The sequence below is a fragment of the Eleginops maclovinus genome, chromosome 20, assembly GCF_036324505.1.
Source record: "Eleginops maclovinus isolate JMC-PN-2008 ecotype Puerto Natales chromosome 20, JC_Emac_rtc_rv5, whole genome shotgun sequence".
Lineage (NCBI taxonomy): Eukaryota > Metazoa > Chordata > Actinopteri > Perciformes > Eleginopidae > Eleginops > Eleginops maclovinus.
In genome coordinates, this window is record NC_086368.1 from 28,013,780 (window position 1) to 28,029,551 (window position 15,772).

The 15,772-nt window shown below is 41.8% G+C and overlaps 1 protein-coding gene across 6 annotated transcripts in view; it reads left to right on the forward strand.

Annotated features, from left to right (window-relative positions):
- LOC134882451 (transcription factor SOX-13-like) overlaps nt 1-15,772 on the forward strand; it is a 49,648-nt gene that overhangs the window by 20,270 nt on the left and 13,606 nt on the right. For 3 of the 6 annotated variants that reach the window (XM_063910141.1, XM_063910137.1, XM_063910135.1), the window contains exons 2-7: nt 10,079-10,295; nt 10,390-10,492; nt 12,720-12,806; nt 13,783-13,955; nt 14,454-14,522; nt 14,652-14,766. In XM_063910141.1, the coding sequence (XP_063766211.1) occupies nt 10,080-10,295; nt 10,390-10,492; nt 12,720-12,806; nt 13,783-13,955; nt 14,454-14,522; nt 14,652-14,766 (763 nt within the window). In that variant the 5' untranslated portion in view covers nt 10,079. Of the gene's footprint in view, nt 1-489; nt 616-10,078; nt 10,296-10,389; nt 10,493-12,719; nt 12,807-13,782; nt 13,956-14,453; nt 14,523-14,651; nt 14,767-15,772 lie in introns of those variants that run through there. The other 3 variants (XM_063910139.1, XM_063910136.1, XM_063910140.1) reach the window with 2 other exon arrangements.

The window sequence follows — 15,772 nt, forward strand, 5'->3', positions numbered from 1 at the left end:
AATCAGAATTGAACATTTGTTACTGCCTTATTCAACTTGCAACTACTTTTGGTTTCTTTACTGACTCAAAAAGAGGGAAATGGGTCTAAATGGAACACAAAACACATTGATAATGACCTTATAGTGCATTAGTGAACTTATCATCAGTAAACATCTAGGTTCAAATGTGGCATCTTCTCACTCTACATGTTGACTTAATTCCTGGCCTGACAATCGACACCTTTGTTATTATTATGACCTCGTTTCTGTGAACTGTCCAGGAAATCATAACCTCAAAGGATAAAGGCGACTTTGTTCGGAAGAGTCACTATCCTATCACACCTGTTGGGTGGGCTGCGATCTGTATCGTGTGCCTGGACGGTTACCTGAAACAGCATGATAATTATGCAAATGAAGCCACTGAACGGCGGAATTTCAAGAGGCTCTTTGTACTTCCCCTCTTGAGAGGTTGGATGGGTGTAGGAGGGGGTGGTTTTGGATGGTTCAGAGGAAACGGGAGAGTAGAAAAAGAGAGGCGTTAGTGGACGAGGGAGAGCCAGTCACTATGGCTTGTGTCAGCAGCTCTGCTCCAGTGTGGGATCGCTGCTGCTGGATCTCCTCGTTCCTACCGACCAGGTCAGTGCAGAAAACTCCAAGTGTGTGATTTTTACATTCACGTCGCATTGCTTGATTGAGTGAGTTCACCCAGATCAAAAAACACCTTTCCCTTTTGCTTAGTCATTTCAGATAAGATCAAATCAGACTTTATTTATCCCGAAGGCAATTATTGTGCCAGAGTTACAAAACTCTAGCAGGAAACCGCCTGGAAGCAACTTTTCGTTGGGTTTCATCCACAAGTCTTCCTTGCAGATAACAATTTCTACAAAAAAATAACTGAAACGATGACTTTAATTAACTGTATTATGTCACTTAACCGTATTAGGTTAAGCAATTACATGGAGTTTAGATAAAACAATTAGATTAGTTATGTTGACATAACACTTTTAATTAAAGTCAATTCTTACACTTTTTTTAAGCAAATATTCAAAAACTATGTTATTTTTTCAGTGTACGAAGTTCTTGTGCACCAGAATTAATACTGGTAGTTAATGCATCACTTTTATTAACTACCAGACGTCCCAACCGAGAAATGTGAGTTCATTCAGAGTCATACGAATTCCCTCTACTGTAGCTCAGCTGGTGCACAACAAATAATCAGAGGTTAGATTGTGTGTTTTAATTATATTAAGTGTGTTGTTTGAATTATGTTTTGATGAATTGTGCCTATCAATAAAATGGATTGTTATTATTATTTAAATTATTTTAAAATGATTATTATTGTTTTTAAATTATTATTATTTATTTATTTTATTTATTTTATTTATTTTATTTATTTTATTTATTTTATTTTATTATTATTTTCCTCCTTAACTAGAAAAACTTGCATTGCTTGCTTTTTCTCTGAGTCCAAGCAAAGCAAACCTTTATCACCGGTGGTCAACCAAAGGAGAAGATGCAAAAGAGGACCCCGGATTAGTCGATGAGATAGGGTGGGTTTGGTGTTAGCTAACTGGAGGCCCTTAGCATGATTCAGCCTGAGCCCTGGCCTGCTGGCAGACTGACAGTAGCTGGATTGCTTTATCATCCCTAAACAAATACTGCTAGGTCCCTCAACATTTGTTTATACATGAATTCACACTTGGTGTTACACAAGCAGCACATGAGTGTTATTGCGGTGGTATAACAGTGGTGTTGTATTCTTCGTTCTGTGTTTGAGACCAGTGTGATAGATATTTAACACTCAGCTTTTTAACTGATACATGCTTTGTGGTTTTCCGCCTTTGATACATTCCTGCAGGGAAGCGTCAGCCACTACATCTGTCAGTCTCACGGTATGACAAGCAGAAGGTCTTTATTTGTTTACCGCCATGTAAACCTGTTTATACGGCTACACTTTATTCCGAGACAGTCCCGGCACTCTCTCTCCCTCTCCGAGTTTATTGTGTGTGAACTCTTTTGCTATTCTGCCTCTGGCACTAGTTGGAAAGCGACGATATAAACCGACCGAGCTGCTTCTGTCGGGAAGCGGGAGGGGAGAAAAGAAAACAGTGAGAGAATGAAGGAGGAAACAAAGGAAGAGAAGAAAAGAAAAGGGAGAACAACAGTAGGGATTTGCTTTGCCTATCCGCCTGGGGGGGGGACGTGTTACAACTTGTTGGGTAGCCGAAGGTTTTGTGTGAAGTGATTCTTGTGTCGTGGGAAGTGTAAGGTTTCAGTGTTTTGGATTTGTATCTCTCAATCCACTGTCATGGTGTCAACCCACTGTATAATATGACAGGAGCTTTTACATCCCAGTGTAGTCCTGCAACAGCACAGCCATTACTGCGGTCAGTCTGACAGAGAGCCACAAGTCGCTTTAACTTAAAGAGTTCCTTCACCCAAATCACAACAGACATTTCCTTTTTGCTTAGTCTTAATATCAGAGTCACTTGTTGGGTTTAATCCGTAAGACTTCCTCACAGATTCACAATTACTTGACATCATGTAGACCCGAATCCTTCAAGCTGTCAATCACTTGTCTTAACGATCAGATGTTAATCAGATAAAGTTCATTCAGAGTCGAAGGAATTCCCCTTCTGTAGTTCAGCTGTTAAACCAAAAGTATTCTGGGGTTTTAGAAGAATTTACATATTTGGTTTCCTTGAACGTAATATCAAACCGGCACATGTGGAAACCCATGGTGTGGTATCATGAATAAAATTAGCTGGTTTAGGTTTGTCTTTTTTAGACTGCAGTCATTTATATTTAGGACGCCTTGGGGTTAGGGTAGGGGAAAGCGCTGGCTCCTCGGGGGATAAAGGAATGTTAAAAAACGTTTTGAAACACTCAAAGAATTTCATAAAATGATTTATAAAGTCCCTCAAATAAAATGCAAACTAAAACCCAAGTTAAAAACCCAGGAGAGGACTGGACCAAAGGCAGAAGAGCGGGGCCTACATATCTCAATCTCTCCCGGGGAGCTCTGGAGGCCGGTCTGTACCAGGGAAAGGTCCTACGGGAACAGCCTTTTAAAGAGCTGGGTCTGCGGGTAATTTACAAGTTATAAAAGTATGAAAACATCATGCAGAATAATTCAAACATGCTAAATAAAACCAAGAGGTAGAACTGTAAGAGATAAGATCCTAATTAAAACAATCTGCATCACAAATAATGAATCAATAATAAATAAATACTAAAAAACTAAATGTCTCGGGTTAGGGTTAGGGATTAGGGTTAGGGTTAGGATTAGGGTTGCAATCTCGGTACCATTCGCCTATCGTCCAACAATAATTAAGCTTTTTATTCTGGCTTTAAATTAACTTGCAAACTATGTGCTGGTGAAACAGTCCAATCATAGACGTCGTCTCCCAACTCCATGTCGATTCTAGTGTCTCCTTTTGCTCATCGACTCTAAAACAGTTGTCGGTGCACAATTAAGGAAGTGTAGAGTCTTGATATTTGTTTTTGGTAACACTAGAACCCCCTAAATATTGGCCCTTGATCCGAGAAACTTCTACACCATCATGCATTGCATTTTTTGTGCCTCAACTTTAGAAAAACAGATCAGTGTTTTACCAGAGAAAGCGTCTGGAAACATGACTCCAAGCGTGCTGCAATAATCTACGTTGCAATTTATGCCTCCTTATCATCTTGTATAGTTTCTATTATTTTTACTTGTCTTATTCGAGTTTGATAGACCTCTGCAATGTATTATTTATTACTACTATCGCTGCCCTTGTGCTGCTGCAAACAACTCAAGTTTCCCCGCTTGGATCAATAATGTTTCTAAAGATGTTTTCAGCTTTTCAGCTCGATTGGATAGCTAGGTGGGAGAGAGAGGACGGCTGGCAGACAGCTGGAGTCAGCTTCCATATATCCCAGTCTTTATCTCATCTCATTTGTTTGCAGTGTACTTCTGTTTGTTTGTTTTTTAGAATTTCATTGCAACTATGTTAATGGGTGAATGATGGATGATCACACCTACTTTTTATAAGACAAACTGTTCTTGATTCACTAAACAGTTATTTGCATCGGATGCAAACACGTCCTACCTGCTCGGGCGCTCTTTTCCAAACCAACAGTAGGTTTTGTTAACTTCATTTTACTTTGTTTACCTCAACAGCTGCTCTGACCTGTTTTTATTGCGCTTTTTTGGGGGGAGCAGGAACAAAACTGTAGGTGGGCGGCCACAATCAGATAACCTCGAAAATAAGGCAATGCTGTTCAAATCATGCAACACACTACATAAATACACAAGGTCAGGCTCCACATGGGTGCAGTCAGCTGCATGTACGGCTAAGTGTGTGTGTACGAGTAGATCAAACGGATGTGAAGCAAAGCGATGACGTATGCTGGTTTCCATTGTTCCGCTAAGACGTTAAAAGTATTGTTGGAAAACAAACTTGTGGTTGAGAAACAATCACGCACCTTGACGCATTCCTTGCTGTCGGCGGCTCTGTGGATCGCTGAGATTCAGTGCATACCTCTGAGGTGACACACACACACACACACACACACACACACACACACACACACACGGCCGGTGCAGAGGCGTGTGAATGCCACCTGTGGCGGCTCTACAGTCCAGCCCTCTGTGGAACGTGGAGGGGAGACCCAGGAATAACTCGCGGTGGGACAAAACTCTGTGTGTTGCCCGCTAACAGAACCTCCCCCCCCTCCCCCCCTCCCATGCTTCACATATCGCACAATCAACCCCTCGCTGATACCGGCGCTGGCAGCTTCAGTGTTGGCTAAACAATTTTCACCTCTCTATCTTTATCCCTCCATCCTCATTACGACCTAAAGGAACTCCCAGAACTGCTGGAAATACCGATCACGTACGATTAGCCGCCCACGGATCACTGTGGGTCTCACATGAGACAGAGTTCCCATAGAAATGAACCGTACCCTCAGTCAGGTTTAAAGGGAAACATAAAGTATCTCCTGGATGATACATGCAGTGGTTAACACATATTAACCCTAACCCTAGACAGCCATACTGCTTGGTTAAAGAGGCCCTATTTTGCATTTCCTGTAGTGTGTGTATACAGGTTTTAATGCATGTAAATGGTCTGCAAAGACTCAAATCCCTGTGTTTCCTCCAAGTTTCTCTCCAAAACACTTTCATTGGACTCCTTTTAAAAAAAAACTCTTTTATTTTATTACAATATTTATACAGACACTTTATCAATCTGACAAACAAACAAAATGAGTAGAAGCGGGAGGCCTGAGAGCATAGCTTGTATGGAAAGTAGCCCTCCCGTTATCCTCCTGTTGCATCTAAAAAAATCAATAATTAAAACAATTATTTAATTATTGACAAATAAACACAATTCTATATATACATACACATACAACCTGGTATTTCCCAGGGTGAAAGGAAAATAATAAGGTGAAAAAAGATAATTACGATAACGGCCTTCATAGTTATAATTACTATTATTTTTATTACCATCTTTGTCATAGATGCGTATCATTTTTGTTAGGGTAAACAAAAAGCACAATGAGCAAATGAAACAAGAAATAAATAGAAAAAAAACATTCCTGGACACAGTGACATCACTATGTAACACCTGCGCTTCTGTTGTCTAGCGCCTCCAACACATTGGACGTGTGGACACGGCATTTAGATCAGTGTAGTAACATTTGAATTTGGGATCTGCAAACAAGATTTTGGCCCAGACACCATTCCACTGACACACACGCACACACACACGCACACGCACACACACACACACACACACACACACACACACACACACACACACACACACACATGTATCTGAGTGTGATATTGTGTTCAAAGTCAACAGGAGTGTAGCAGGTGGCATCAATTGAGCCGGACTGCTGTCGTTCCCCCTGCGCCTGCAGCTGTATTTAATGTGCTAACAGGATTATTTAGTTACCATCAGCTGTGTGAAATGTTTTTATTATGATTCACAGTTTGAATACACACAGGTGTAGACACACACACACACACACACACACACACACACACACACACACACACACACACACACACACACATTCTCACACATCTTGCACAGGTTTGAAAGCTCTGGCAGACAGGTGGCTGGGTGTTGGATTGCAATAGCAACAGTGTTGTGTATTTGGCAGAACGTTGGCTCTTTTCTTTTCGCGTCACTTGTTGTCAGAGAGCACCTCCTATTATCCAAGCCAATCTCCTCATTATTAGCCAATCTCCTTGAGGCGGCGCTCCATATACTAACACTTGGTTTCTCCCGCACGGGTCAGGAAGTAACAATCAGAGAGATGTTTGGTTTGGGAGTCGTGTTATTGTGGTTTATCGTGAAGACGGGAACTGGTTTTTCCCGTCAATTAAGTATAATCTTTAGTTAATCATGTTATGATTTTATAATTGCTTTGACAGTTTCATGTTATTGCACTGGAAGAAAATCAATATTGGAGATGTTGTACCAGGCTAGCTATCACATACAGATGTAATCGATGCATGTTACATTACATTTAGCTGAGGCTTTTATCCAAAGGAATGTCCAATTACTGCAATAAACCATGGGGATGCTACAACGTAACATTGGAAACCATTGGAAATGCTGGTAGATTATCTTCAAATGGGTTAAAGAGGTCATATGATGCTCATTTCCAGCTTCATATTTGTATTTTGAGCCTCTTTATGTACTTTAATGTTCAGAAAGCTCTTTATTTTTCTCATACTGCCTGTGCTGCAGCACCTCTTTTCACCCTCTGTCTGAAACCAGAGCCCAGTCTGCTCTGATTGGTTAGCTGACCGGCTCTGTTGTGATTGGTCAACCACTGAGAGATGTCTCGCCCCTTAGCCTATCACGTAAAATGTGTTGGAGTGCTGGCCAATAGAAGCGTGAGTTTCATATAGTGATGTCACTATGTTCTGGAAGTAAATAAAGGAGTCCAATGGAGGCGTTTCAGGCAGGGAACACAGGGATTTTAGCCTCTGCAGACCATTTACATGCACAAAAACCCCCTATAACACACTGCAGGAAAGGGAACACACTGCTAGCGCTCCTGATATCGTTGCGGAGCTTGTTACTCCGTTTAAGGACAGGATAGCAAACAGGGGTCTTTGTTGTTGAGCAGTACCTGAGTCAGTGTTCACAAACCTTTGCATTTGAGGAAGGAAAGGCACTGAACACATTTTTCAGCCTCAAGGACACACACACACACTAACACACACACACACACACACACACACACACACACACACACACACACACACACACACACACACACACACACACACACACACACACACACACACACACACACACACACACACACACACACAGTGGTCAGGGGGGAAACAAAGAATGTAAACAGAACTGTAAAGTTACAAGAAAACTCATTTTAATCCTCAGAATTGCAGGTGCTCCCTTCTTACAGTGAGAACAATAGGCGGATTGTGTTGAGCAGTCACCAACAAATGCACACAATCGGAGAGCTTTAACTTCTGTGACTTGCTGTTGGTTCAGTCCAAATATCTCTGTCAATCCTGTTCAGAAAGACACATTTGATGTGACTTAAAGTGAGTGTGAATTAATTGCATGGCAGTTTCTGGGTTGGGAGGGTAACTTCAAAAAATATAATCCATCACAATTACCGGTTAACTGTAAGAAATGAGTTTCAAAATTTGAAAGTAACGTTACCGTAGTGCTTTTCTGAATGTTTGGATTACCTCAGTCTCAAATGCATTGTGATTTTTACTTCCATTTTATGCAAGACAACAGAACAATTCACCTTAGAAGTGAAGAAAAGAACATATTGAGGATCAGAAATGATTTCATTTATAGGAAAACAAGTTCTGATTCTCTGTTCAATTTATTCATGCAGCTTTAAACCCACACACACACACACACGGATATACATCATGGAGGTTTGGAGCCTTGGACCCTGGCAGACAGGTGGCTTTGTTCAGAAACAGTACAGGCTGGGAGAGCAAGTGGAGGTATGGTGGGGGGGGGGGGCTCTAATCATTATTATGCTTTCCGCAGAACGGTGGCGCTCCGCTTTTCTTTTTTTTTTGCCGTGTTCCCGAGTTGGTCGGCACATTCCGCTGGCATTGTTATCCGGCCTGTTTCCTGCGGCCGGTGGCTTTTGTCAGCCTCTCCCCCATTGTTCCGGCTTCCTTTGTTCCCCGGCTCCAACAATGGCTTTTTTTTGTTCTGCCTCTTAATATATATGTGCACTTTTTTGCCCTTGTGTGTTCTGTTTGTTTTGTTCTGCTGTCTGCTGTGTTCTCTTTCCTTCTGCTGCACAGAGAGCTGGGAAATACAACACACACACACACACACACACACACACACACACACACACACACACACACACACACACACACACACACACACACCATGCACAAGCCTGAGTGGGTCTGCTCAAGTTCACTGTGGTTCAAACCTCTCTCACACAACCTGTCCTCTCTTCCTTTTCTCTCCCTCACTGTGTCATTGTCTGTCTCTGTCCCCCTGTAACCTCCTATTATTCACTGTCACACACACACACACACACACACACACACACACACACACACACACACACACACACACACACACACACACACACACACACACTTAGGCAATCCACCAGGCTGTGACTTTCCATTGGGGGTAAAACAAGCACCAACTAACCCTTGACCTTGACTTCAGCAATGAATTAAAACTGCTCCCCCCCCCCACCCCAGGTTTTGGGACATATTTTCACATCTGATATGCATCACTTCAACATGAGGGTACACTGTGAGGAGAGGTCTGCAGTGTCTATGTGTATCTACGGATTCATCTGTTGTAAATTCTGTATTTTAGGATATTTTTTAACACGTTTAACTACAGGACATCTTAAATATTGCTCAGGTTTTTGCTGCAGAGGCCTTTTTATGAAACAAGGTTATAATAAAGGCTGTCTTTCAACTCCCTTTTCTGCCTTATCATATTTAATTTAAAAGGCTCAAAACCCTCTGTTCACTTGTTGCCTTCATACATTTAGCATGCTGTGCATACCAAATCCTTCAATTGACTCAAGTTTTAAAACAGAAACAGAGTTCTTACTCTGTATTTCTGCACAGATGTTTCACAGGCTTCTTCTTCGCTCAAAGGACATGATCCTTCCTTCCCTTTCAAAGTAGACTTTTATTTTGAAAGTGTGGAGGAAGTCTTGAGTTGTGTTGCTTTGCTTTCTGCTTCAGTCAAAAGCAAAGTAAAACGGATTGGATTTCATTAGTGAACCCTGTAAAGCCCAAATATAGAACCTTTCAGATGTTGCTGTAGGGAGCCTCAGGAAGTGCATGATAAATGTATTCTGCAATACCTAAATATGTTCTAAACATTGTAATAATCACAAAAACCAATATTTGAGGCATTTTACTTCCTTGAATCTGACAAATCCAACCCAATAAAACAAAGAGATGTTGCTTGGTTGAAGATTTGGAAGTTGTGTGAGTTTTCGGCCAGATGGCGGGACCCAGTTGCATGGCTGAACAAAAGGACCTTTTGATGTAATTGTAGTCTTGAAAAAAGCAAAACATTTACCGACTTTTTTAGGATATCTTAAAGTGCTGTTGTAAAATTACAACCGGGAGAATTTAATATAAAGAGAGCATTCATCATGTAAGCCATAACAGGACAGGTTATTCCACACACCTGTATTACGTGGCCTTATTTAGAGGATAAGAGGATAAAGGGTGTCTTCATTTTTCCTCCTTAAGAACCGATTGATAGCAATCATGGCTGACGTTCAGTAATGGTGGCGTAACATTTTTATCCACGCTATAAAATTGCTTAAAAATGTACCTTGAGGTTTGACATCTGTGTTTTGGATTGAAATATCGTGACAGCCACTCGATGGATCGGGGTTTAATTGGTGGTTTCTTCCACTGTGTCAAACAGCTCATTACCAATAGCTGTTTTAACTTGTTCTTTCCAAAGAGTTGCCCTTCTCCTCTCAATCTCTGCACCTCGCTGTAATGACATCAACCACAAAATCAGTATGGGATGGGATGTGCCCTCGCCTTGCCACACCCTAATGACATCCAGTTGTTGTATTCCTTCAACAGAATGGTTGAGCCCAGCCCTCCAGCACTGCACCTCCTCTCAGGTGGGGATGTCAACATGGCCTGTGTCGGCGTCAAAGTAGAACAGGAGGAGTGCGGTGGAGGAGTCGCAGTCATTACTAACACTGATCCTCCTAAGAGGTCTCCCTCACGTGATTGGCCGGGAAATCATCCGCTTGAGGCCCGCCAGTTGACGCCACCGCTCTCCCGATCCCCTTCGGTAAGGATATGGCAAATGACACAACAGAGGGATTTGGTTTGACAATTAAAACAAGTATTTCACGTTTTTCTGTTCTCTTTCTGTGCATCAACAGGAGGGCTCTCCAGGTAAGGAGCTGCCTCACAGGCTAAGCCCACTAGGACTGAAGGAAGCAAGGACACATGGTCGACCTGAGGGACAATCCAGCTTCAAGGAAGGTATGTCTACACTCGTGTCACTGTCTATATACTTTCTGCTTTTCAGTGTCCTGACTGGTGTTGAAAGAGCTGCCAAGTAATCAAATTTAAGTTGACAAAAGAACCTGTCCTAGCAGGCTATTAATCATTTAACGGCTCGCACTTCTCCTGTACCGTCAGAGTGGAAAACTATTTTCTATCTTCTGTTATTAACTAGTGATTTTAAATTAATTTAAAAATAGTTTTAGGCTTTAATATGTTGGATAACAATTGAATGAATCTCAATTAAATTTGGTTCAGGCAGTCAAGGTTCCCACATGGTAATTTCTCTCTCCTTATTCTTGGTTTTGAGGGAAATATCTTGGAAATTGAATGGATCTGGAGAATAAATTTGAATTTGCTCATCCACTTATTCAGCTTTTAGTGCCAACATCAGGTCAAATTTACCATTTCCAAATACTTTGATACACTACATGAGCAAATACCTACAAATACACAGCTGGACGTGCATTTACTTTGTCATTAGAAGCATGTTAGCATGTTAGCATGTTGATGTTAGCATTTGGCGCAAGGTCCGAGCGTGGCTGTAGTGCTAACTGTAGCCTTGCTGTAGCTTACGCTGCCTTCAAATGAAAGTGTTGATCTGTGGGAAGTATTTTACAAGATTTGCTTGATGGTTTAGTCATGAGAAAACTGCTGCGCTTCAACAAAATCAGCTAGTGGTGCAGGAATGAGCCCTAACAACATGAAACGACTCCCCCGACTCACCACTTCCTGTCTCCTAGTCTACAGGTTAAAGGTTTCTGAATGTGTTTTTGGTTATCATGAAATAAGGTCTGTGGTTAACACAAGCTGAAGAGATATTAATGTTTTGTTAGATAAAATATGTCAGTAAATACCCCAAATGAACTCTATTTGCCATGTGTCATGCTGTCTGGAGACTAAGAGTTACACTAAAAAAAGTTTGGGGAAGTTCTGATCTAATATTGCTGCTTTCAGACAGCTTTCGTAATGCGATTCCTGAAAATGCGCTTAAGAATATGAGCTTTTTATCCATTAATCATGGGGGCTAACAGATTAGCAAGTTGAACTTCCCTGATAAAGCAGTTTCAGAAAATGTCAACGAACATATCGCATCTCAAAAACGTCATATATATCTTGAAATTTCCACTTGTGAGGTTATGAATGTCATTAGTGTTGTAGCTAAGGCCAACTTCACCGAGACCGACACTAAGGCCGACGCAGGGCGAGAGCGAATCAATACCGGAACCAGACTAGTGTGAATCCAGTACCACCCAATAAAATGTGGAAGATACCATAGATCTGATTCCGAGACCTTTAAAAAGTAGTCTTGAGACCGGTCGAATAAATAGTAAGTTTACGCCAAAGTTGGACATTTCCAATCCCAACGTAGCGCCTCGAATATCGAATACGCAGCCCTGCAGTAGAATGTGTTAAAACAGGTTGTTTCTGCAGCACACACAAGAGAGACTGACTGGACCTGTACTTATTTCACCTCAACATGTACTCACCTCAATATTGGATTTAAAAACATTGGTATCAGTGCACCTTTACCATTTGTCTCCTTTCTGCACCTCCGTTGTATTTCCTTCTATGGGAGTCTTTCTCTCTCTCTCACACACACACACACACACACTAAAATCTATACAATGTTCTCACCGCCCAGAGTTTGACGACTCCATATCTTAAGTGCAGTATATTCTGCTGCCATTCAGCATTAAACAATGCAGTCTGCCGAGAATCGATGCGTAGATGAGACAGTTTGTTTAGCAAGGCGAGGGTGTTGTTTCGGTTCATGAATAGGTCTGGGAGGGGGATCAGGTTTTTCTTTATTTATGTTTTTACTGATTTCGTTCAATCCCTCACATGTGGAGTAAAAGGCTGCTCTCCGAGATGCTCCCGAAAGTGTCCTTCGCCCTCGCATCTTTTCACCAGCCCGCCTTTTAAAATTCTCTCAAATTCTCTCCACTCGCTGACCTTGGAGTGTTCTGTCCAAATATTGATCCACTCAAACACTCAAAACTTCTCCCAGAAGCTCAAACAACCTCTGCCCTTCGCCACCTCAAATGTCTTCTTCAATCAATGCCATTAGAAAGGCAGCAGAGAGGCTGAGAAAGTAGTTAGGTGTCAGATGGATTTGTTTTTTTCTGACAGAATATATATATATATTTTTAACGCCGTCTAGTGTAACCCAGTCCGCTGAGTACCTGTTGTGTTCTGTTAACAGTAATGCCGACCATTGAGAAGCTGCTGAATGCTGACTGGAAGGAGAAACTTCTGGATAAAAGCTCAGTGGGAGCAGGACAACTGAAAGGTCGGCTTTCAAACAGTTCTATACCCTTTAAACACCAATAACATTCCTCTATTTACGACATTTTTCCACTATTGTGCAAATATCTGCCATACCTTTTTTTTTTCCGCCCTGATCCTCTCCTGCTTTGGCAACTCAAACAAAGTTCGACATAATCATTTGGTGTCACTTTTATTTGGTGCTCCTTGAAATATCAGGATATGTTGGGGTAAAATCCTGAAACAAAAAGACACATCTGGAGAGACAGACACAGGACGATTTGGCTAAGCAAATAAATGCTATCATCTTGGCTTATAAACTGACACTACTGGTTTGTCATCATGTCTTTATTGCTGTCCGATTGCACAACTCTAATGTTTGTTTATGCTGTTATCTCAGTGTCTATTCATCACTATTATTCCACTCTGTTGTTGCTTGTCATTTCAACGATGACAAACATGTTGGCATCTAATAAAGGTATTTTCCTCTTGTTGAAATGAGAGTGAGTATACATTACAGTATAGAGAAAGGGTAAAAAACCGAGGATAATACCTGTTCTGTTGCGGTATGATGCGACACTATGAGAACTACAAAAGAAATAGTCATTTAATGCATTATGAATTCAAAACGAGATGCTCACTCATACCAATATGCCAGTTGCAGGTCAGTAAGAGAGTGTTAAAGGAAGTAAAACCCAATGTATTAATCATATTAACGATTAGCCCCCACTGGACTTATAGTTTATAAAGTATTTAAACACTCCTCTAATATGCTGTGTTGTTGGGCAAGAGCGTTTGCAGGATTTTATATTCTCAAAACATAGTTAATGTTAAAATATGGATACGTAGCTGCTTTAAAGGGACCCTCTTACGCTTTTTCGGGGTGTTGTCCCTTTTCTGTAGGGTTTTAATGCATGTAAATGGTCTGCAAATGCTAAAATCCCCTCCTTCCCTCCTGAAATTGAGTACAGAAGCTGACACCTCTGACTTTCCTCCTCCAGGTACCCCCGAGGCTCTGGCAGAAAAGGAGCTCCAGTTGCTGATGATGATCAACCAGCTGAGCGGTCTGAGGGAGCAGCTCCTGGGAGCCCACTCTGAGCAGAGGAACATGGCCGCCCTGCTGCTGGAGAAACAGCAGCAGCAGATGGAGCTGGCTCGACAACAGCAGGAACAGGTACCAGTCACACAACAGCAGACATCTAGGCTTCTGCTGGAAGCACAAAACAAATGAAGAGGATTGAGTTTCAAAACGACAGCCAAAAGCCATAAATTCCAAACTGGGACTTTATGGCTTCAATAATAATGCTAACTGTGTCAGATCAGTGAACGCTTGGCAGATACACATAATATGTAGCTATTCTTGACTTAATCTAATTTAATTTTCTGCAAATGTGCATGATTTTGGGTGCAGTTCAGCTTCATTGCAACATTTTACCACCAATTCAGTTTGATAAATAAAAAGTAAGCATGCATTTCAGGGTCATTGTAGACTATATAAAGTACTAGGATTTGTGTTTGAGTTTGCATATGTGATACAGGATACGAATCATTCATTGCATTTGGTGGGTTGTCCTGTGATCATGGTCCCCTCCGCTGTTTACACTTGTGTGTGTTTGCCACATACATCCAGAACGTGATGTGTGTGACGATGACCGTGTGTTTTGTGTCTCAGATCGCCAAGCAGCAGCAGCAGCTGATCCAGCAGCAGCACAAGATCAACCTGCTTCAGCAGCAGATCCAGGTCAGCCCCCCGCCCCCCCTCCCCCATTACCTTCAGACGTCTTCACATACCAGCAGCACTGGCATGGGATCTTAATGAGACCGTGACAAGAACTTTTCTGTAAGGTGTATCTGTTCTGTGTTGTCCCAGCAGGTGAACATGCCCTACGTGATGATCCCGGCTTTCCACCACAACGCACAGTCCCTCCAGGTCTCCACGGACCCCCAGATGACATTGCCACTGCAACCAATCCCATGCAAACCAGGTCAGTCTTTATGGGGAGGTTCGGAAAGGTTCAGTTGGGGCACACTGGTTCCCATGAAACAATAGATCCAATGTTAGAAAACTGTAATGTTTTCATGTGGTAATAGTTGTGGTACCATGCCAAGTCAGGTACTGGACGGAAACATCAGAAGACCTTTCCAATCTCCTCTACCTGTGATTGACTTACCAAAAATGTGAAATGTTCGTACTAGCTGTGGTACCTTGCCGTTGTTCCTAAGGCCCATTTTTCCGATGTCCCAATGGTCCAAAAATTGTTCCATATTAGACAGAGACGTCCACCATAAAAAGACCCTCCCAATCTCTCCCAATGTCTGTCTTTTTGACTTCCAATGATAGTCTTACCTTCACCTTTATCAATTTAACTTCTCAAACCTAAAGTTGAAAAACCCAACCAACTGAGCAACGAGCACTAGCCAATCAGACGCAGAGTACGGCTAGTCTTGCTTTTGCCTTGACATCATTCTGCATAATAATTAGCCATGTGCTTGTGTTTGTTGCAGAAAGAGTGTGTGTTCTCAAAACAATGGCCATTTGTTTTAGGGTTTATGTACTCCTGCAGAAAATGGGCCAATGGGTTTATGCCAAAAATTCATGCTGTTACTCCCGTGCCCATAGACATGTCTTAAGTCCACTAACTTTGCACTATGAAACCCAACTGGCAATGGAGGCACAAAGCCCAGTATGGTTTCTACTTTGATGTATCCAAAATTTGAACAGAAAAGTCCACTTCTGTTATTTGAATCTAAGGCGTTTGATGCGTCAGTAAACCGTTGGTGGTCCATTGCAAAAAGATGGCTTTAGAAAGTAAAACAGTCTTGTTTCATGTATTTATTTGGGGGTTTGAGTTGGGTTTGAGTCCACTCATCACTCTGGCGTCTTTCGGTCAGCCATGTGTCTTCACCTTCCTCTTTCGAAGCTAAATCCATAATTCCCTCAAATGCTTGTATTGTAAATATGAACTTCAAGATAACTCTGTCTGTGTGAGC